Source organism: Solanum lycopersicum, chromosome 12 (assembly GCF_036512215.1).
Source record: "Solanum lycopersicum chromosome 12, SLM_r2.1".
Lineage (NCBI taxonomy): Eukaryota > Viridiplantae > Streptophyta > Magnoliopsida > Solanales > Solanaceae > Solanum > Solanum lycopersicum.
This window is the reverse complement of record NC_090811.1, coordinates 66,309,042-66,331,300: the sequence shown is the minus strand read 5'-3', so window position 1 is coordinate 66,331,300 and position 22,259 is coordinate 66,309,042. Positions and strand designations below refer to the sequence as shown.

General features: G+C 32.6%; 2 protein-coding genes across 2 annotated transcripts; one reads left to right on the top strand and one right to left on the bottom strand.

Annotated features, from left to right (window-relative positions):
• The first annotated feature begins 4,627 nt into the window (after nucleotides 1-4,627).
• On the top strand, nucleotides 4,628-15,873 carry LOC101266203 (uncharacterized). Its single transcript, XM_004252726.5, has 16 exons — nucleotides 4,628-4,978; nucleotides 6,343-6,705; nucleotides 6,787-7,012; nucleotides 7,090-7,335; nucleotides 7,439-7,554; nucleotides 8,119-8,217; nucleotides 8,336-8,423; nucleotides 8,985-9,214; nucleotides 10,286-10,470; nucleotides 10,584-10,783; nucleotides 12,903-13,241; nucleotides 13,328-13,429; nucleotides 14,425-14,722; nucleotides 14,890-15,038; nucleotides 15,115-15,399; nucleotides 15,502-15,873. Exons 2-16 carry the CDS (start codon nucleotides 6,416-6,418, stop codon nucleotides 15,709-15,711), a joined length of 3,063 nt encoding a protein of 1,020 aa, XP_004252774.1. The 5' UTR covers nucleotides 4,628-4,978; nucleotides 6,343-6,415; the 3' UTR covers nucleotides 15,712-15,873.
• A 687-nt stretch (nucleotides 15,874-16,560) lies between these two features.
• Nucleotides 16,561-19,804, bottom strand: LOC101265906 (uncharacterized). The gene is made up of 6 exons (XM_004252725.5): nucleotides 19,517-19,804; nucleotides 19,176-19,408; nucleotides 18,339-18,597; nucleotides 17,648-17,827; nucleotides 17,081-17,236; nucleotides 16,561-16,975 (listed from the first exon to the last, which is right to left on the bottom strand). Exons 1-6 carry the CDS (start codon nucleotides 19,544-19,546, stop codon nucleotides 16,811-16,813), a joined length of 1,023 nt encoding a protein of 340 aa, XP_004252773.1. The 5' UTR covers nucleotides 19,547-19,804; the 3' UTR covers nucleotides 16,561-16,810.
• Nucleotides 19,805-22,259: the final 2,455 nt, after the last annotated feature.

Below are 22,259 nucleotides of genomic sequence, written 5' to 3'. Positions count from 1 at the left end.
ATTTAGAATTTGTAAGCTGTCTTTTCTAGAGCTCTAAATTTATAAACTTAAAAATCTAATTTTCTTATGCGTGACAAGTTGTCGCAACATACTAGCTAGGCTAAAAACCTTGTATGTTGCCGCGACATACTAGCTAGGTTAAAAACCTGCATTTTCCCTTTAAAATTAAAGGTAAGAAGATAAGTTTGTTTGTAGAACTGTCAAAAATGGTCAGTCCAAGCCTCATGGGCCAAGGAATTTGAAGGGTTAGGGCGAATCAATTCTTTATTTTGAAGGACCTGAAAGTGTTCAACCCAACCCAACCCTAGAAGGGTCGAGGACCCACCCTTCTTTTTCCATTTTTTTTCTTTTCAAACTTACAATTCTATAACATCAAGAAAATGAGAAGATTTTCAACTCAAATATGGCAAACAATGGTGTTTGTTTCGATAACACTAGTAAAAAAATTAGTGTAATTAGCATGTATCTCGCATACTAGATACGCGAGCGAGATAAGAGAGTGACAAGCAAGATGGGAGGGAGGCGAGCACGCGAGATTTATCTATGCAACCTAGATACACGCGAATTTACTTAGATAGAGTGTTTCTAGAACATATTAACCTAATTCTGAGTCCATGTGTTTCGAGATACTTGTCTTTGGACGTACTAAAATCTAGTATGATTCATAATACAACATAACTCAGGGGCGGTTGATTATCCTGACCTGGGGTTGGAGCCAACGAGGAAGGTGAATTCCATAGATCCGTTTGGGAAATGGAATGAGTAGGGCTCACTCTGTTTACTTCCTCCTTTAATAAGATCGGGATGAGGGTATATAAATAATTAGATTATATATAGTGAAATTATCATAAGTTACCACCCTTCAATAAAAAATTTCGGCACACAGACCGACCCGGTCTAGCCCCAATCAAGCCTCAAGAGGCTTATACAGATTGACCTTATAGCCTTAATTTTAAATGAGCTTGAAAAATCGTATCTTAACCCTACCCAGTAGCGGGTTGAGTTGGGCCAGCCCCATTAACTAAGCCTACTTTGACGACTATATTTATTTGGTTTCAAGTGAAATATTTTTGTTGAATATCAATTATATGAAGTAATCATCTTTTTATTGTGATAATATTTTTTTTTAAATCGATAAATCACACCAAATTGATAAAATAAATAGAAAAAGAAAAGACTAACAATTATATGATCCACCAAATTTTCCATTGTAAAGCTGACATGTCTGACCATTCATATAATTGTTGTAATAATGGGTCCAGTGTTACATTTAACTGATCTTTACTTTAATTTGATTGAGATGAAATTTGAGCACTTAGTTCCAAAGGAACTCTAACTAATTACTTTGTATCTTTTAGAATGATTGTTGAGCCCCCCCCCCAACCCCACCCCACCCCACTCCACTCCACATTTAACGCACGTAGACTGATTTCATAAAATATCTGTCATTTTAAAGATAAAAATATGAATGAATAAGCAAGTATGATTCATTAATCAATAACAATTCATGTAAAAAGTACTATCAAGTTGTCATGTATTATTGGGTCGATATAAAAAGTACATATTTTTGACGGACATTAGAAAAATCACAAAAGATACTTCTTTGTCTACTTCAGTTATTTGGTACGTTCTTTATTTCAATTTATATGATATTCTTTTGTGTGAAATTTGTATCATGTGAGTTTAGATTTGCATTTTTTAAATATATTAAATTTTTCTAATTCAATTGAGTTTGAAAGTTGATTAAATTAAATCTCGATAATTAACGGACACACAAAAATATTTGATATTTCACAAGAGAAAATGATAGCATGGGATTAGGACAACAATTTAGTTTTTTCATGTTTTTGTTTAAACAAATTTTAGATGAATATAAAGTGATTTTCAACTTTCTAATTGTGGTTAGTTGCTAATGTAATTAAATACGATCAAACCTCTGTATAACGATGTTATTTTTAAAAATATTTTTTTGATTGTTATTATAACAAGATATTAGTATACAAAACATATAACATAACATATCATTAAAATCGATGTTGAAAAAAATTATATCGTTATAATGAAATAATATTATAAAGAGATCTGATTATATCGTAAAATATAGTTGGTTGTATCAAATTGGTAATCGGGCTGAAAGTAGCAGGCTTGTTGGAAGCAAAATAATTGGGCTTCTTATTTTTACGGCCCAACATAAATGTCAATTTAGAGCAAGCCCAATTAACCACATCTTAGGTCTAATCCGATAAGGAAACCGACTTGTTTCGAGGAAAATTAACCTAAATAGTCGTTCATCAAAATAAAAAATTGACATAATATGTGTATAAAATTAGTATATGATATATGTGTGTATGTATATTGTCTAGCAATGGTAAATAATTTTGGTCAAACGGGCAAATGTGTAACCTACCCTATTTTAAACAGTTAAATCCTTCTATCTTTTTAAGAACTTGAAATCGAAGAAGAAAACTAGAATAATGAGTTGGAGGAAACGTTGATACATCGCGTGACATTAGGCATGAATTATTTGGGGAAGTTGAGCGTGAATTGGGGAGAAGAAGAATAATGTATCTGAGAATATGAGAGAGGGTGAGGAAAATTTGAATTTTTATTATTTTTTCGAATGATAGAAAATTTTCAGGAATATGGTTAAAAATAATGTATAGTTAGGTTATTTTTCCTTTTAAAAAGGCCATTCAAATATATACATTCGCCGAAATTCATTTGTGATACTGCTACCGTTGCTTCTCTATTTTTTTTCCTACGTGCGCTAGGAAATTGAAGACTCGTTACTTATTTGTGATTAATTTTAGTTGAAAAAACTTGAAGAACACCATCATTAAATGTTATTAACCTTGTTTTGTAAAAGAAAATAAAGTGAGTCTTTTTATTTTCTAAAAGTTTGAATTGAATTTAATAATTTAAAATTATTATAATTGGTATTATAAGACTGTACATTAAATTTGAAGCATATTTTATAATTAAAACATAGCTAAAATGATATGGTTAGAATAATATAATAATAATACTAATAAATTATATTCCTTTTAATCATGTTTTCCATTTGTCCTAACCATAACCAATGAAGTATTAACACCTTATTATATTACAATCATAATATAATAAGCCATTAAATGTTTATATTATCCTTTTAATATAGGACATACATAATAGGGGATAATGAATCACTTTATATTATCCTTTTAATATTGTTGACTTTGTCACTAAAAATATTTAATTAGTGAATACACAATGATTATAATTGAAATTAGTTAATTAAAGATGACAAAAGGGACATCTCATTTATTAATTTATTATTACAAAAAAAAAAAAAAAGAGAGTTGAATGAAACTTTACTTTGTTGTGATTACAATGTTATAAGTAAATAGATTCTCCAGAGAATTTGGATATCCAATTAAGGATTAAGATAGTTAAGAAAGTCATGATTAATTAAGTGGTTACAATTTGTTCAAATAGCTATTTTTGTTGATTCATTTTGTTAATATAAAATAATAGGGTAAGTGAAAAATATACCATATATAATATGATATATTCTAGATAACATTTATTCTTTTATCATTTCTTTATTAAATAGACAAATGATATAAATATAATAGACTAGAAATGCAAGATACCAAGTCAAACTATCCTATGATGTTTTGAAAAACAATTCAAAAAATAAGTATTTAGTGTCGAGGATAAAATATATAAATAAAATATATTTTTTAATATATAAAAAATGAAAAAGTAAAAATGAAAATCTAATTTTAAGAATAAGTGACAAATAAAAGCGAATAAAAAAAGTATTTGATAGGTAGGAAAATTTCCATGTATAATATTTTTTTGATTTTTTCAAAAGGAAAATAAGTGGCATCTTACTTATTATTTTGTACGAAGGTATGTAAAAAATACTATCTTTGTCTCTATTTATTTTTTAAATATTTTCTTATTTGATTTTTTTTTTACTTGTCATTTTTAACAGTGAGTCAATGACTTCAAAAATCATGATTAGTAAATATATTTGGAGTGAGTTAATAATTTAGAAATACATGGTGAGTGAATATATATGGGACTCCATCAATTAATATGGTTAAAACAGTAGATTCATCACACTAATTATTTAATTAGAATATGTGTTACGTCAAAATTTGACAAGTAAAAAAAATAAGAAAGTATTACCCCAAAGCATTTGCATATGATCTTTAAAAATACAAAGAGAGGGGGTGGGGTGGGGGTGAATATCGTGAGGTGTGTTATAAAGAGAACACGACTAATATAAATTGCCATTTGTTGAATTCTTTTTCTATTTTTACTAGAAAAATCATTTTATTCATTTATAAAAGAAAAACTTATTAACACATTAAATAACAAAAAGAAAACATTACATAACATTCAAAGATAACGATTACAAAATAACACAATCAAAGCACAAAAAATAATGAATAGTAACATAAAATCGAAGGACAAGAAATTGCGTTTCTATCTATACTTGTGGTCTGGGGAGGATTAAATCTGACTTTTAAAACTTATCCTAAGGTGAAACTTTACTCCAATCAAACTTAAGGGGTAAAATCACAATTTACCAAAGATTCAAGAACAGCAAAAAAGAAAAAACATTTCCTGTTTTGCCACTTGTATCAACAAACAACAAACTGGCAAAACTTCAATCCATCTGTCTTTAATCCACAAAGTTCCAAATATAGAAAAGTAAAAATTAATTTTTTTTTCCAAATCCCATAAAAAAAGATTCAATTTTGTGTAATAATTTGTGTAGTTTGTCCTCAAAAAAAGTCAAGAGGAATATGCTGTACATGTTCCGTGAAAAAAAAGGTTTCTTGCAGACATCCTCACATAATAAATGTTGCTGAGTCGGTTCCTTAATCCAAACATATATTTATATTCCATATTTAAGCAGACCCAAGTTGCTGTTTTTGCTGTCTGTCTTTCTATTTCTGTATTGGCTTTTGTTTCTTAAATTCAGGTACCATTTTCTTCCTGTTTCTATTTGTAGAATTATGGGCATGTAGCAGTTTATATTGATGTTATTGTTTTGGTTGTTTGGTTGTTTGATTGTTCTTTCCTGTTTCATAAGTTGGAACATTGTAATGTGGAAGTTATATGTTTTTTCAGGGAACCCTAGTTAGTTTTGGATTAAGGATCTTTGAATTTGATTTGGGTGTGGCTTAATAAAGAAAATTGGGGGTTGGATTTGCTTTGAATATCTTTCTTTTTCAGTAAAGTTTGAATCTTTATAATGGGGGTGCTAAATTTTTCTTGTAAGTTATTAGTGGGTTGGTTATCTTTAGGAATAGTTTAATTAATGTGATCTTTGGTGCACCCAAGGATGTGGCATAGTGGTCAATGAGGTTTAGAACCATGAGGTTTTGTGTCCAGTTTCCGGTTTAGAGAAAAGATACTAGGTGATTTTTTCCATCCGTCTGAGCTTCAGTTGATAGAGTTATTTGGGAGTTGGTGGGAGGTAGAGGTTTAGGGTGGGAATTAGTTGAAGTGTGCGTAAGCTAGCCGGGACACTATGGTTGTGAAAAAAAAGGTGATCTTTGGTAGTGCAGCAAATCATTTTTTGGGGGGCAGGGTTAAGGTTATGGTTTATGGAGTAGTTTCTTTTGTTAGTTCATGGAGTACTTTGGTCCTCGTCGAATAATTTGCATTTCTAATGTTTTGAAAAAAGAGCAATACAAAATTTTTAAACCTGTTAGTTTATTTTTGTTGTTAAGTTTACGTTAAGGTTCAGGTGGGAAGGGTAAGTTAAGACTTTAGAGTGCTTCTAATTTTAGAGGAACTGTTATGCCTTAACAGACAAGTTAGTTACCAGTATTGTAATAATTAGAATGGACATGGTAGAGCATGGACATGGTAGAGCTAAACATATAGAGAATTGTTATCACTTTATCCTTCGGGGTGGCCCAATGGTTTGGTCTTGGGATTTCCATGTTGGAGGTCTCAAGTTTGAAACCCCTTGCCAGTGAAAGCAAGGGGTTTGCCTTTGGGGTCGATTTGTCGCACAGGGCCTGCGTAGTGTGATTTACCTGTGCGCCTCCAAAGGCCCTTGTTATAGAAAGAGAGAATTCTTATCACTTTGATGCTACTATTATTGTGATGTGAGCGGTTCAAATTGGTTGAATCTTTCTCAATAAACCTGGCTGAGTATAGCATTTTGTGGTAGATAATATTTTCTTCTCTCTCCTCCCCCCTCCCCCTCCCTCCTTTTCTTGTGACTAATTGATTCGAAATATGGACAATGTATGAATATTGTAAGCTCAATGCATGTTTAGTTGATTATTTGGATTTAAATCCAACATTCAAATATAGTTCTCTGTTTTGCAGTTGTCTCTTGGGATCTAGAATTAATCAGCTATAACTCTTATCACGTAAAGTGGCGTGAAGCCAAGGCTGCTTAATGGGGATCGATAAGCAGCCGAGTGGTATTCTTGATACTCTGAAAATGGAGACAGTCAGGACAATATTTCCCTCGTATCGCTACCCCCACGAGCATTCACGTCATTTTGTGATTGCTGTGGTTGTGGGATGCTTGTTTTTCATATCATCAGATAACATGCACTCACTTATTCAGAAATTCGATATCAAATGGTGGTCTATGTATGCTTGTTTGCTAGGATTCTTTTACTTCTTTTCGTCTCCATTTATTGGGAAAACAATTAAACCAAGTTACTCAAATTTCAGTCGCTGGTAAGTCATCTATTTCTATTTATGTCGTAGTAACTCATTAATCAGTAAAATCTAGCTAACAACAGAAATTCTGTTTTGCAGGTATATTGCCTGGATATTAGTGGCAGCTTTATACCACCTTCCAAGTTTTCAATCAATGGGAGTAGATTTAAGGATGAACCTCTCTTTGTTTCTGACGTTATACGTATCATCCATTTTGTTTCTTCTTGTTTTCCATGTGATATTTATCGGGCTTTGGTATCTTGGACTTGTTGCTCGTGTGGCAGGAAGGAGGCCTGAGATTATGAAAGTCTTTCAAAATTGTGTTGTAAGTTTTGAGAATGCATTTTAACCTCTAACGTAAGGTTACTCTGGTCCTTATCTTATTGCTTCATCATCTCTTAGGTCATAAGTATAGCCTGCTGTGTTTTCTATAGCCACTGTGGGAACCTCGCTATAGTAAGGGAGAAGACATTCGACTGGAGGAATTCTATATGGTTTTCCTTGTGGAATAAGGGAGAGGGAAATGCATGGCTTGTGAAATTCATCCGCATGACGGAATTTAAAGATCAAGTTTGCAAATCTTGGTTTGCTCCAGTTGGGTCTGCTAGTGATTACCCATTCTTGTCCAAATGGGTCATCTATGGAGAGGTATTATCTCTCACAATATAAGGGTTTTCATACTTCTCATCTGAGAGACCTTGAGGACCTTATGCTGCAATTTTCTTTTAACATTTGAATTTCACCTTTCCAGTTGACTTGCGGCGGCTCATGCGCAGAATCATCAGATGAAATTTCTCCAATTTATTCATTGTGGGCCACTTTTATTGGCCTATATATGGCAAATTTCGTTGTGGAAAGGTCATCTGGGTGAGTAGTTCAATTTTTCTTTCACATGTTAGAGCTTGTTTTCTCTTTCCCTGTTAAGTTGGATGTGGACAACTCTATATAAGGGGATTCAGATCTGAATATAAACCATGTTAAGAGTCTTATTCTGGAAAATATCCTCACCGTTTGTGCTAGAATAACTTAGGTTATAGATTCCATGCTGGATTAATATGCTGTCAAAATCTACCTACTAGTCAATTAGCTAATGTTCCAAAATGGATGAAAGGATTAAGCTTGCCAGCCACCAGGGTTATATGCTCCCCGCAATGGGTTGCCGTGCTTATGCAAACGTGCAACCGGCGTATCTCCATAACACAATTTATTAATTCCTGGCTAATCATCATATTCTTATGCTTTAAATATTATACCTGGTTGGTGCTATATAAACGTATTAATGCTTAATATGGGCAATTTGGTTAGATTATGAGTATAAATTTTTTAGTTATAAACTTTAGCTGGCCTGCATAGATGAGATTGTTAGCACAATTGGTCTTATGTGATATTTCAAGGTCTGATTTTTTTGTTTTAATGTGTACTTATTGACAGATGGGCTCTATCACGCCCTTTATCACTCAAGGAGTTTGAGAAATTGAAGAAAAAGCAGATGAAACCAGAGTTTTTGGATATGGTTCCTTGGTATTCAGGGTATGTTCTTCACCTGTGTCTCTTTCTGACCCTTTTGAAACCACTGGCAACGCAGATCCTTGGGGAAGAAAGTTGATTAAATTTCCTGATATAACATCATTATTTACCGCAATTACAGGACATCTGCTGACTTGTTCAAGACAGTGTTTGACCTTCTGGTCTCTGTAACTGTATTTGTTGGGCGTTTTGACATGCGCATGATGCAGGTACATTATGATGCTCTGGCTTCATGCTAAAGTATTCAGCTTTCAGTGTGATATTTCTCCTTGTAAAGAATTACTCCCTCAGTTTCAATTTGTTTGTCTTTACTGGACTTGCACGGAGTTTAGAAAAATAAAGAATACCTTTGAATCTTGTGATCTTAAACTAAGATGTGTTAATGTACCAAAATGTCATTTGAATCTTGTGGTCTTAAATATGCCATGTAAGATGTTGGGTGTTAAGAGTTACAAAATGTAGAAAGTGACATCTTTTTTGAAGCAGACTAACAAACAAAATATTAAAAAAAGGGGCATAAGATACTTGATTGTGTTGTAAGAACCTTGACTTTTTAAAGGATAAAGGATATGTGTCTCCTCCTACTTTCAGCAAAGCATTCTCTTACACTTCCAGAGAATGATACATATTGGCAGAGTTCAAAGCGGATTTTATACTTTCTTAAAATGAAATTTGCAGTGGGAAGTGTAGATAATTATCCCTAAATTGTATATTCGCCTAAGAGGATACAAGTAGGTTCACCTTAACATCCTCATCTTTCCCATTGTCAGGCTGCTATGAGCAAGATTGAAGACGGAGCTAAGCAGGACGATCTTTTGTATGATCAGTTTAGTGAAGAGGATGGTATCTGGTTTGATTTCATGGCCGATACTGGTGATGGCGGAAATTCCTCCTACACTGTGGCACGCCTTCTTGCTCAACCTTCAATCCGCGCCCAAAATAATGATTCCAAGCTTACACTGCCACGTGGACGCCTGCTTCTTATTGGGGGTGACCTTGCGTAAGCTCAGAGTTTTTCTTATAACATTAGGGATTTATGCACTTCAGATGAGCAATTCCATGGAATTTTTTTGCATTTTTGCTCATAATAGCACCATCTTATGAGTTAAAGCAGACTTATTATCGAACAGTAAAATGCTTACTTCCCATATCATTTGGCTGCGTATAATGTGATCTTTCTTAGATATCTTTTTAATATCTAGGATTAGAATATTGTGTATTGCTGCGGTTTACACATATTCTTCTTCAACTGGTACCTTAATTTACTTCTGTTATTCACTTATTCTGTCTGCTTACCAAGTTCATGAAAGAGTTCTCATGCGTTGAATAGAGTTAAATTCAGACTGAAAAATAATAGTTCAAGCTGGTGATTTGAGATACATATATATATCTCTGTGTGTGTGTCTCGATATGGTGTGCTTTCTTATGTATCCTAAAGCTGATGGCCGGCGTGGTAGATTTATGCTAAACTGTTGATTCATCTTCAATTTTGATGACTTCTGTGGTAATGATTAAGTGCTCTGTTGTCTTTGATGATGTTACACAAAGTAAATGATCATTATCATGTGCCTGCAAATTGCCAGTCAAAATTGTTGAATCAGTTCATTTCTTATCTTTAAACCAAAATATAAGAAGGTACACTTTGCGTGTGCAACAAATATTTTATATACCTAGAATGGATTAATGAAATTACATTAACATGTCAATATTTGATGCTTGAAAATTATTGGTGAAGAGGACCTTGCAGTGCGACCGTTTCAAAAACTTATTGTGAAGAAATGTCTGAAAATAAGTAGGCGTCACTTGCCATCCTCAATGCTAACACCAAGCCTGGGTCTACCTTTTGTATATAATTAGTGTGAAATGCAATTTATTTTCCTCTGCATTGAATGCATAGATGTGTTGTGTAATCATGTTTCTGGGATGTTCCCAAGCAGGACTTTTCTCTCTGTAACATCAGTTCTTTGGCGTCCAAATTGACCCTAGACATTGTTCTTCTTTAAATTTCGGTTAGAACATGGAATAGTGTTCAAACTGTGTTAACTGATACTCATTTTTGGCTTTCTTGTAGGTATCCGAACCCATCAGCATTTACATATGAGAAGCGTCTTTTTCGTCCCTTTGAATATGCTCTTCAGCCTCCAATCTGGTATAAGGAAGACCATATTGCCGTTAAGAAGCCCGAATTACCTTCCGGCGTGACTGAACTCAAGCAGTATGTTGGACCTCAGTGTTTTGTCATCCCTGGAAATCATGGTTAGTCTAGTTTCTAAGCCTGTGGCTTGTACGCTTGTCTTTCAGTGGAGCAGATAGCTCATGTAAGATTTTATTTGTTGCTTAGTCGAAGTCATTTTTGTGTACTTGTGCAGACTGGTTTGATGGACTTCAGACTTTCATGAGGTACATTTGTCACAAGAGCTGGTTGGGTGGGTGGTTTATGCCTCAAAAGAAGAGCTATTTTGCCTTGCAGCTTCCTAAAGGGTGGTGGATATTTGGTCTTGATCTTGCTCTACATTCTGATATTGATATATACCAGTTCAAGTTCTTCTCAGAATTAATAAGGGACAAGGTATCTTTTTTATACTTTCTAGCCACAGTTGTCACATTGCATTTTATGGAGTCACCTATATTGCTGTATATGCCAAAATTTGTCCGACTTTTTCAAGTGTAGTTCTACTTAACTGGACATTACATTTTTGTATAGATGTGGGCTGTTATGCAAAACATCCTGGATCGCTATGGTAAAATGGTAAATGATAATAATGATTTAAACAAAAGGTTCGTATGGTCTAAGTTACTCTTCACTTTCGATGCACACACCTACATGGATTCTCCAAAAATACTGTACTTTTGGGGAATCCGACACGCACCCGCTGTCATTTATGAAGAGCCCGAGCAATATAGCTTATGGTAGATAATGGTTTTCACATTGCTAAACTGAGCAATGATAGATGGGTAATTATGGATTCCATATAGACAGTTTTCTTCTGTTTTTGCAGCAACACATTTATGAGTTATATCAGTTTGATTTGTTTCTCAGCCAAGGTCTTGTTATGTCTTTGTTATTCAGGTTTTCCTTAGCTTTCAATTTAGGGGTGGGCATTCGGTATTTCGGTTCGGTTCGGGTTTTTTTTCGGTTTTTTCGATTTTTGTAAATTGTGTACCGAATACCGAACCGAAATATTTCGGTTCGGTTCGGTTTTTGTTAATTCGGTTCGGTTTTTTATTTCGGTTTTTTAATGGGCCTGTTTAGTGGGCTTTTTAAACTTAACAATTTTTTCAATTTTTTGTTTGATTTTTCAACTTAATGGGCTTTGATTTTTCAACTTAATGGGCTTTGATATTTCAACTTAGGGTTTCTTATTTTTTAAAAAAAGATTATTTAATATTAATAATTATTAAATATAATATAATTTATAAATTATAATTTAATATTTCGGTTTAAACCGAAATACCGAATTCCAAAGTAACATGTACCGAAAACCGAACCGAAATGCCGAAAATACAAAAAATTAAACCGAATACCGAACCGAAAACCGAAATACCGAAACCGAAATTCTGAAAAATTTCGGTTCGGTTCGGTGTTTCGGTTTTCCGGTTTTTATGCCCACCCCTAGCTTTCATATGTGATTGATGTCCGGAGGAAGTGATCAAATTTTTTCGTTCAACTTTCTTGGAATGTAAATATGTTAAAAAAGTGACCAAGTCTCTTACTATTTCATGCTATCCTTTTTTGTCACATCTTTGCTTAGATCTGAGTTCCCCTGGCATTTGCATTCTGTCTGGTAGAGGAAAAAGGGAAGGACTGGAGAGGGTAAAAGTTGAAGGTGAAATGGAAGTTTTAAGTATAAGGTGGATACGAGTAATATTTGGCTAAGCTTTTGGGAGGCCAAAGTCCCTTTTTTTTAAAAACATGAGGTGTTTGGCCGAGCGGAGAAAATAAGTGCTTTTGGGGAGTAGCATAAGTTGTTTTTCAAAAGCTAAAAATGCAGATTTTTCCCGAATTACTATTGAGAAAATACACTTAGAAACACTTTTTAAAAGCTTGTCCAATCACTAAATGCTGCTCAAAAGTGCTTTTCAAAATTAAATAACCAAACACAAACTGCTTCTCACCAAAATACTTTTTGAAAAAACACTTCTCAATATATGCTGATTTTAGAAGCTTGGCCAAACAGACTTGATATGGTTCTTAAGAAGAAAGGACTTAATCAAGGAAGAAGAGAAGTGGAGCAAATTGATGCCCCTCAATATAAGCGTGTCATTCTTGCACTTATTTGTTGATGGTAAGAAGTAAATGGAAAATTATATCACTGTTTTTTTTTTCCAGTAAAAACTGTTAATAAGACTGTCTACATTAACTTGGAAGTTTCAGTTCAAACTTCATTTACGTTATTTTCTGTTCTTATTTAAAAATATTCAAGCTTTTAGTTAAAATTTGAGAAGAGCATAGTGATCGTATTGGATAAGGAGAGAACTAATGATCCATCGATTTGGCGTTTACAGAATTAGTATGATTCTATAATATTCATTTAGATAGCTGCAGGTGCTTATGGGTTTGTCAAGCCTTGTTGCGTTCTTATAAATTTGTGCATTTACCATGTTTTCTTTTACCACCCCCCACCCCCACAAACCAACCAATCCCCCTATAGAGTTGAAAACTTTAAGCCTTGATTAACGGATTTCAGGTGGGCGAGAATGATTCTGTGATCATTATGACACATGAACCTAATTGGCTTCTCGATTGGTACTTCGATCAAGTTACTGGAAAGAATGTCACGTACTTGATACGTGACCACTTAAACGGGAGATGTAGACTTCGAATTGCTGGGGATGTGCATCATTATATGCGCCATAAGTTTGTTGAATCGAAATCGGATGAACAGGTTTATGTCCAGCACTTACTTGTTAATGGTTGTGGGGGTGCTTTTTTGCATCCGACACATGTCTTCAAGAATTTCAACAGTTTATATGGAACAACTTATGAGTGCAAAAATCCTTACCCAACTTTTGAAGACTCAAGTAGGGTACGTAATAGATCTCCTTTATTTTATATAGACAGACTAGTTAGTGCTATAAATAAGGCCTGTAATATGCTATAACTTTTTTGCAGATTGCTTTGGGAAATATATTGAAATTTAGGAAGAAAAATTGGCAGTTTGATTTTATTGGTGGAATCATATACTTCATGTTGGCCTTTTCTATGTTCCCCCAGGTAACTTTCTATTTGATTTTCGATCTGTTTCTTTTAAAGATTACTTTAGGTATCATTATCCGCACTGTCCCTCATGGTAACCCAGTTAGGGCTGTTTGATAAAACTAATATATGACATCTTAAGTTGAAGTTGTATCTCAAAATAACTTACCAGAATACATAAATAAACACTCAAACTTGGTCTCAGTGGACAAGTAAACACTCCAACTTTGAGAGTGCACAACTAGACACCTCAACTTAGTCTTTACTGACAACTAAACACTCCAATTTGTCCCAACCGTGTCTTGTGGACACTGGATGCAGATGTGTCATATAAGCTTTTCAGGTGTCTTGATGATCCTTTGGTAATTAGTTGGAGTTTTCAAGTGACATAGAGGAGAGAGTTTGAGATGTCTAGATATGTATACTCAAAGTTGGAGTGCTTACTTGCCCGTAGTGAATTTGAGTTGTATTTTTCTGTATTATGCCAATAATTATATCTCTTAGTTTTATATTAGGGAAATGTTGTGTGGCAATATCTGATCATTATCATTGAAATATCAGTTATTTCCTTCTACGTATTGTAAACTTATCGATCTTATAATGTATTAGGCATTTATTTTCGATTGTGTTGTTTGACGTTATGATACATTATTTTAACAATCATTAATTATCCATCTGTGTACAAAATCACTGTTCATTAAGAGTTAAACTTATTGAGTTTTTTTTTTTTTATGAGTTCAAGTTTAGTTTAAAATGCTTACTTTTAACTATGACCTTATGATTTTTTTCTTTTATTTGTTTATTATTGTTGTTGGTCCAATGTATAAATTTACAGATTGATGATTTTCAGTTGTGTTTTTATTGCTTCCAACGTTCAAGTGCCTTTATGCATCAATTGATCTATTATTTTGTTCTCAAGTACATCAAATGTGTGATTATGTATATATAATGTTCAGTTTAGACGTTTCATCTAACAGATTTCTCTAAATGTTTTATTTCCCATTTGCTTCTAGTGTCGGCTTGATCACATTTTCAAGGATGATACATTTTCGGGTCACATGGGAACCTTCTTCGACACAGTGTGGGGCTTATTTATGTATATATTTGGACGCTCATATGTCTCCTTGACCGGTGCAGTGCTGCTATTAATAATTGCAATATCCTTTGTGCCATCCAAGGTGCCTTGGAAAAAGAAAGTGGTAATTGGGATTCTTCATGTGTCTGCACACCTAGCTGCAGCTGTGATTCTTATGCTCTTGCTCGAATTAGGCATTGAGACATGTATTCGCCATAAACTACTTGCAACTTCTGGTGAGATTTTGCATTTTGTTTCTATTTTGTGATCGTCTTTGAGTGTGTTTTTCCATGTCCGGTTGGTCAAATTTTCGTTACCCGAAATGTTTTTAGCACCGATTTCTTTGTTTCATGTTTTTGCATCTATCTATTTCCTTTGCTAACTACTGAATGCTGCAATCCAGGTTATCATACTTTATATGAATGGTACAAATCAGTGGAGAGTGAACATTTTCCAGACCCAACGGGTCTTAAGGAACGAATTGAACACTGGACATTTGGCCTTTATCCGGCATGTATTAAATATCTCATGTCTGCTTTTGATGTTCCTGAGGTAAGAATTCTGCCCGACGAGAGTATTGCTTTGTGACGACTCAAATCGTTTAATTATATCTTATGCATGTTTTTAGGTAATGGCAGTTACTAGGAATACTATCTGCAAGAATGGGATGGATTCACTATCTCGAGGGGGTGCTGTAATTTATTATGCATCCGTCTTCCTTTATTTTTGGGTCTTTTCAACTCCGGTGGTTTCTTTGGTATTCGGAAGCTACCTATACATTTGCATTAACTGGCTTCATATACATTTCGACGAAGCCTTTTCATCACTTCGTATTGCTAACTACAAGTCATTTACACGGTTTCATATCAACAACAAAGGCGATCTTGAAGTTTTTACCCTTGCAGTTGATAAGGTATTTTGTCGCTTCTCCCCTGTGATACTAAAGGTCAAGTGCATCATCGAAAGTTGGACTCGAGCTGTTTACATTCCTCTAATAATATCTCTCAATTTGTAGGTTCCGAAAGAGTGGAAACTAGATCCTAAATGGGACGGAGAGTCAAAACATCCGCAGGATCCAAGTTACCTTCAGAAATTCCCGAGCAAATGGAGAGCGTCTTCCCCTAATCAAGATCCTGTAGATACTGTTCGGATTATCGATCAATTTGTGATTGAAAAGACTGAAAAACATGATTCAGAATTAGCAAACGGGTCAGTTAATCAATAACTCATTTGATTACAAGACTCTTCTACTGTCAGTTTTGTACATATAGGATTTTAGAATTTAGATGGTAAATGATATCATAACCTTTTTCAAAACAAAATCGAATATGTGAAGAGCTGTGACAGATGTTCATTTGAAATCTTATACATAGGTTGAAATTTTTCATCTTTGCTTTGCTTCATTAGCCATTTCAGATCAAATATATACAGTACTGTATACTACTACGCGAAATGGACTAATGTTCATCTTTGCTTTTCGTCATTAGACACTTCACATCATATATATAATATATATATGTATATATACAGTACTGTATATTACGCGAAATGGTCTAATGTTTCTCATTTCATCAGTAAAAGTAGTATTAGTTGCTTTTAGATGCTGGGAAGATGAGAAAAACCAGCGTTGCATGACTTAGTTGGAACATGTTCAACTTGAATTAAACGCTACGTTGAAGAGTTAGCATCTTGCACATTGTAAAAGTTCTCCGCGGTGTTTTAAGGAATGAATTCTATCTATGTTTTGGTATTGGACAATCCTCTCCTCGCATGAGCTAAAACTTTTGATAAGTTAGCCTAATGTCACGGACTTTGCAAAATTTGACTGGCAAAGTGGCGGGACATGACACTAAGGTCCATTTTTGGGAAGGGAAGTGTTAAAAGGCGCCCCTCGATTAGTGGAACATCTTTAACTCTTGGTTTATCGTCTTTTGATCGCGTTGCTAATACTTAAATAAGTGAAGTAGTCGTCGTCTGTTAGGTTGCATATTATTTGAGAAAAACACTCAAATGTATTTGATTTCCTGTATGATGCATATGTGAATGACAAATATAAATGTTCTATAACTAAATGTAACAAAAAAATAGCTACTCAAAATTTGATAATAATTGAGTCTTTTCATTTACAAGATTGATAAATAGGGGCATGATATCTTACGATCTCGATTCGTTCTTTTTTCTCTCATAGATGTCAAACTTCATTCAACTTCGAATTCTATCATGGTCCATTATCGAAACACTTTGTCGATTAATTTCTGACCGCGCTGAATCTCCATCTATCAAATATGTTTTATGTGGTATCACTATATATTTTTAGTATATAGTTAGTCTTTTGTAAGAAATGTCTCATATTTTGTTCCTTTGAGCTTTTTTTGCACTTCATCCCAATTTTCTATTTGTTGGGATAAAGGGCCATTATGAATCTTAACTTGACCACTTTTGAGTTCTCTTTGAGGTAGTCCCAAGAACTCTTGAACATCAGCTAGTTTCTGCAACGACGGGTAAAATATATATAAAAGATTGTAATTTGTCGTTGTTAAGATGATCGATCTTATGTCATATAAAATGGAACAGAGAGGATACGAAAGCCTTACGGTGCGATTTTGAACAATGTCTTCATAGTAAAGTAGAATGTGTCTAGTGCTCTTAAAACATTCCAAAGCTCTATTACCCTTCCTTTGTGCATTCCTCAAATTTGGTATAAGTAATGACATATTCACCATTGGCTTGTATTTAGCCAATACTTTAGCCTGAAACATGTTTTAAAATGTGAAGTTAATGACACGACGAATCGCGATTTCGTAAGACACTTCTAGGGTTTTCATGAGAAATGTTTTCCTCGAAAATGTTTTCATGCAAATCACTAAGCTCCCACCATCCACAGGGTCTAGAAGGGCTCTACTGTACGTGACTATTTCTACTCACGTGGCAACAACTTTATCAGTTACGTCATCATTTCCTTTTTACTAGAAAACGACTTTTTATTGAAGCATGTTTCCTTCCATCATATCAAACACATTGTAAATCGATGTAGCTTTGATCCTTTCATAAACGTTGGCTCATCCGTGTCAACCCTCGAAAAATGCATATTTGACACCATACACACGACAATATTTTTGAAGAGTCAGAGAACGGGAGAAGGAGGGGACGGAAGGCCTTACCTCATACGGAGAATGTGTATGCGATTTATGTGTTCCATTCAACGGTTTAGCATCTTTATCGTACGAGTTAGCGAGCAACGAGATCAACCTGCGTAGCAGATTTCTTCTAAACAGAAATATTGCAGATACACCTCTTCTGTTGAAGTAATCCACAATCTCCTCATGATACTCCAAAGCTCCCTTCAAGTTCATACACATCAACAAGTTGAAAACATCGAAAAAATCGTCAACTAATGCACCTCTAAACGAAGAAAATACGATTAAAAACAGAGTTAATCAGCGAGATTTGTGAACCTAATCATGTCTTTATGTCTAACGGACTGGTGATCTGCTTATACGAACTTGATCAATCCTCCCTTCTTAAGCTAACTTTCAGAGTTGAATTAGACCTAAGGTTCATTTAACGGAAAAAGTTGAATTTGAGACTACGATATGAACATCTTTTACCATCCGAGAAAGGCTAATGTAGTGGTTGATGACGTTAAACTCGATGAAACAGAGGAGGGTAATTTGATAACTATATATATATATATATCACTAGAATCTCAGCAAAAGCAAAAAACGCTAGCTGGGGTGATTTTTTCCATCTGCCCTAGTTTTGGTGGACTAATAATAACATAGTCGAAGTATGCACAAACTGTATTATCGAAGACGAAACATCATCAATTGAAATAGGATTAGTACTAATTACCTGATTAAGCATCCACTTAAATCCAATTGCAGCTGTACATTCATTCTTTGATGAACTACTAATCCAATCAAGATTAAAGACATTATCCATAATTTCCAATATTACTGAAGCATTGGTCCTCCTTGATTTTGCACCAAAAATTTCTCCATTAGAACTCACATTCATATGGCTATTTAACAATGTCTCAAACCATCCACTCCCTGATCTCTGCATCGATAAAATCGCGAAAAATCGAACAGGATTGCAAGCACATTCCTCCCTACAATTCAATTAAAAAAACATGTCATTTAGTCCAATTCAATCCATCTAACTCTATACTAAAACCTCTCCTCTTCCGACTCTTCAAAACTATTGTCGCACCCGTGTCAGATCCTTCAGAATCGAGACTAATCAACATTTTGAAGAGTCCGAACAATATATCCTAAAACCATAAGGAGGAACAATCTATGTTGCTCAGATTTCTTCAAAAATGTCAAACATGGTACGAATCGATATTTTGAAGAGTCCGAGCAACGCAATGCTAAAACCATAAAGAGGATTAATCTATGTCGTTCAGACTCTTCAAAAAAGATCAAACATGGTACGAATCGATATTTTCTGCTCAGATTCTTCAAAAATGTCAAACATGGCGCGAATCGATATTTTGAAGAGTCTGAACAACGTAAGCCTAAAACTAGGAGAATAATCTATGTTGTTCAGACTCTTCAAAAATGTCATATGGAATACGTGTCGGATCTTTCAAAAGTAGTACAGTATTTTTTCGAAGGATCTGACGTAAGTAATGTAACGATATTTTTGAAGAGTCTGATCAGTATATATATATATATTTAGAAGTACCTGGAAAAAGTTTGAGGCTTTGGAAAATGCAAGTAATGAATATCTTCTTCTTGAAAAATAGGATAATGACAATTATGTCTATTAATCACATGAATACTTAGTGATTTAGCTTGTAAAAAATAATTACTTGTTTGATTTATACACATTGATAATATATAAATTCCACAAAGCACAGCAAATACTAAAAGAACCAATCTCAAAGATTGTTTAGGTGATTTAATCACAAATAAATCCTGAAAATCACAAAAAAAAAAAAAAAACGAGAATCATACACAAGTTATTTAAGTACTTAAAATTAAATCAAACAATATAATTAATAAAAATTAGATTAAGAAACTAACCTGAGGTTTCCATATTTTAGGAATCTCCATATGAAATGAAAGAATAATTTATTTATTTATTTTTAAAAAAAAAATTTGGTTGAATATTTGTTCATCTACCTTGTAAGAGTTTTTAGAGGAAAATAAGGAGAAAGAAATGGTCAATTGAAATCTTGAAATTAAAATTCAACATATGTAATAAGGTACTATAATATAAAATAAAAATGATGATTTTTAATTAATATTTGTAAAAAAATATTTCAAACTGACAAAGATCAGTTTCAATAGTATATATAAATGATATATAATATTATGAATTTTATAATATGGAATCTTAAATATTGTTGTCTCTATCATGTTTTTTATTTTATTTCTTTAATCTATTAATTTTCTTGTTATTATCAAAATTCAAAAGATTGCAACTTTTTTTTTTCAAAGGTGACAAAGAAAAACTTGTCGGTTATGACAATAAGATGTGACAAAAAGACAAAAAAAGAATAAAAAAAGTTTTGAGGTAATTAAATCAGACGCCGAGTTAGAATTTTTATAATTAAAAAAATTTAAAATATGAAAAAATATATACAAATTAGCTAGAGAGGGTTTAATACATATTATATATGTATTGAAAAAAGTTAATTATGTATAAATAATATAATTTTTTATCAAAAAAAATTCAGATGAAATTTCTATAAAAAAAATTATTTATTTTTTGTTTGATGATCAATAAATTTATTTTTCTTAGAAAAATAAGTATTTTTGAAGTTGCATTTTTTCAATCCTACCTAACCCCACTCCACGTTCTCAGTTTTGTCTTAAATTTATATAATATTTAGAAATTTTAGGATAATAATTTTTATTTGTATACCAAACGCATATATGAAAAAAAATAAAATCACTACCTAAATATTTTTCTCCATCTAAACACGTCTTAATTAATAAATAATTTAATTATATTCCTACTTAGTTTCGAAAATAATAATTGCAAATTGAGATTTATTTTTTCTTTTTAGATTTTCGGTTTGTATTTTTTAGATGGTGGGTTCTGCATTTAAGTTTTTTTAAATTTGGATTTCTAATTGAATATTGAATTTGGTGCTTCAATTTTTTAAAAGAAGAAAAAGCAACCCAAAATAATAAAAAATAAATTAAAAATATTCAAATCGATTAATTCGAAATTAAATGCAGTACAAACTTATTTGGACCACCTTAGTTGTGTATTAATTTTTACCTGAAAAAATCAGCACTATTAATTAATACTTTGTTTGGTGGCTAATTTAAACCTAACATAAAATTTAGCATGTTTCTTTTTTTAATTTTAATTGATATCTGATATTCATATTTGTATTAAAATTTGATGAATTGAATTTATTAATTACAACGCTCCCAAGGAGATATTTTTCTTCCTCAGGGACTCTAATCGAAAATCTACAATTAAGAGCAAAGAAATCACAATCATCTCATCTCATCGCAAATAATTTAAGCTCAACATAGTTTTGGTTAGTAATTTACTTTCTAGCACTAGTGATATATTCGGGGTTCGTCTGGTGTAAGGAATAAAAATAAAACAGTAATGAGATAAAAATTTTGTATCTTGTTCGATTTTCATGTTTGAGATAACTTATTCTACCATTTATATTATAGTGATGTAACCAGTTATCTCATGATAGCTAATCTCATAATAATTAATCGTGAGATAGCTTGTTCTTGACCAAACGACGTATGATGTTATACAAGAATCAATATTTAGTAGGATTTTATTTTTAAAAAAAGGTAGGATTTTTTTTTTTGCAATTAAAATTTGTGAATCCAAATATGCATGTTATGATACATTTTCTTTGTGACTATATACATTTAAAAATAATAGAAATAATTAAATTAAATTAAATTGTGTCAATATTAAATATAATTTTTTTAAAAAAAATCAATTTTCTTAAAAATTAATAGAACTGTCGGTGACATATAGACATTATGAAATCAACTAACACAAAAAAAAAAAAAGATACACAAAAAGAGAAGAAAAATAATGCATAAGTTTTTTTTTAATTATTTTTTTATAGATAAGTGCTCATGCTGTCATGCACAAAATTAAAGGGATATTGACACAACAAACCATGTGAAAAGAACATTTTTTTCTAATATAACGCGTTTATATATATATATATATAGTCATAGTCATACCTAATACTTTATGATAATGTATTTTGAAGGTTAATTTTTAGGGTTTAAACTTTAAGATATTGTGTTTTGAATTTAACTTTTAAGTTAAAAATGTCGAGATATTATGTTACACGCTAAGTTTAGTTTTTCAATTCAAAATTCATAAAAAAAAAATTAAAAAAATCAAAATTCATAACGATTTAATTATTTTTTCGATGTAAACTTCAAAATTTCAATTTTAGTATCGTAAAGTTCAAATTTTATAATTATTGTGTAATTTCAACAATTAAAAAGCATACAAAAAGCCAATATTTCACCAATATCTTAAGTACAACATATATGCATAACAAACTTGTGGATATAAAATGTTTCATTAGATATCACAGATACAATGAATTTGAACATAATATAAATACATATATTTCAAAAAAAAAAAAATCAACTAGTATACTTAATTTAAGGCTAAAATTTAAATGGTGTAAAGCAATTTAGAGCTCGATTATATCCTGATAAGAAAGCGGGTGTGGATCGAATATGGTCGTTTGTGTGTCCGTTGAATCCGGATAATGATGACCCGAGGGTTAATTCGGTAGCGAAAGGTGCACCA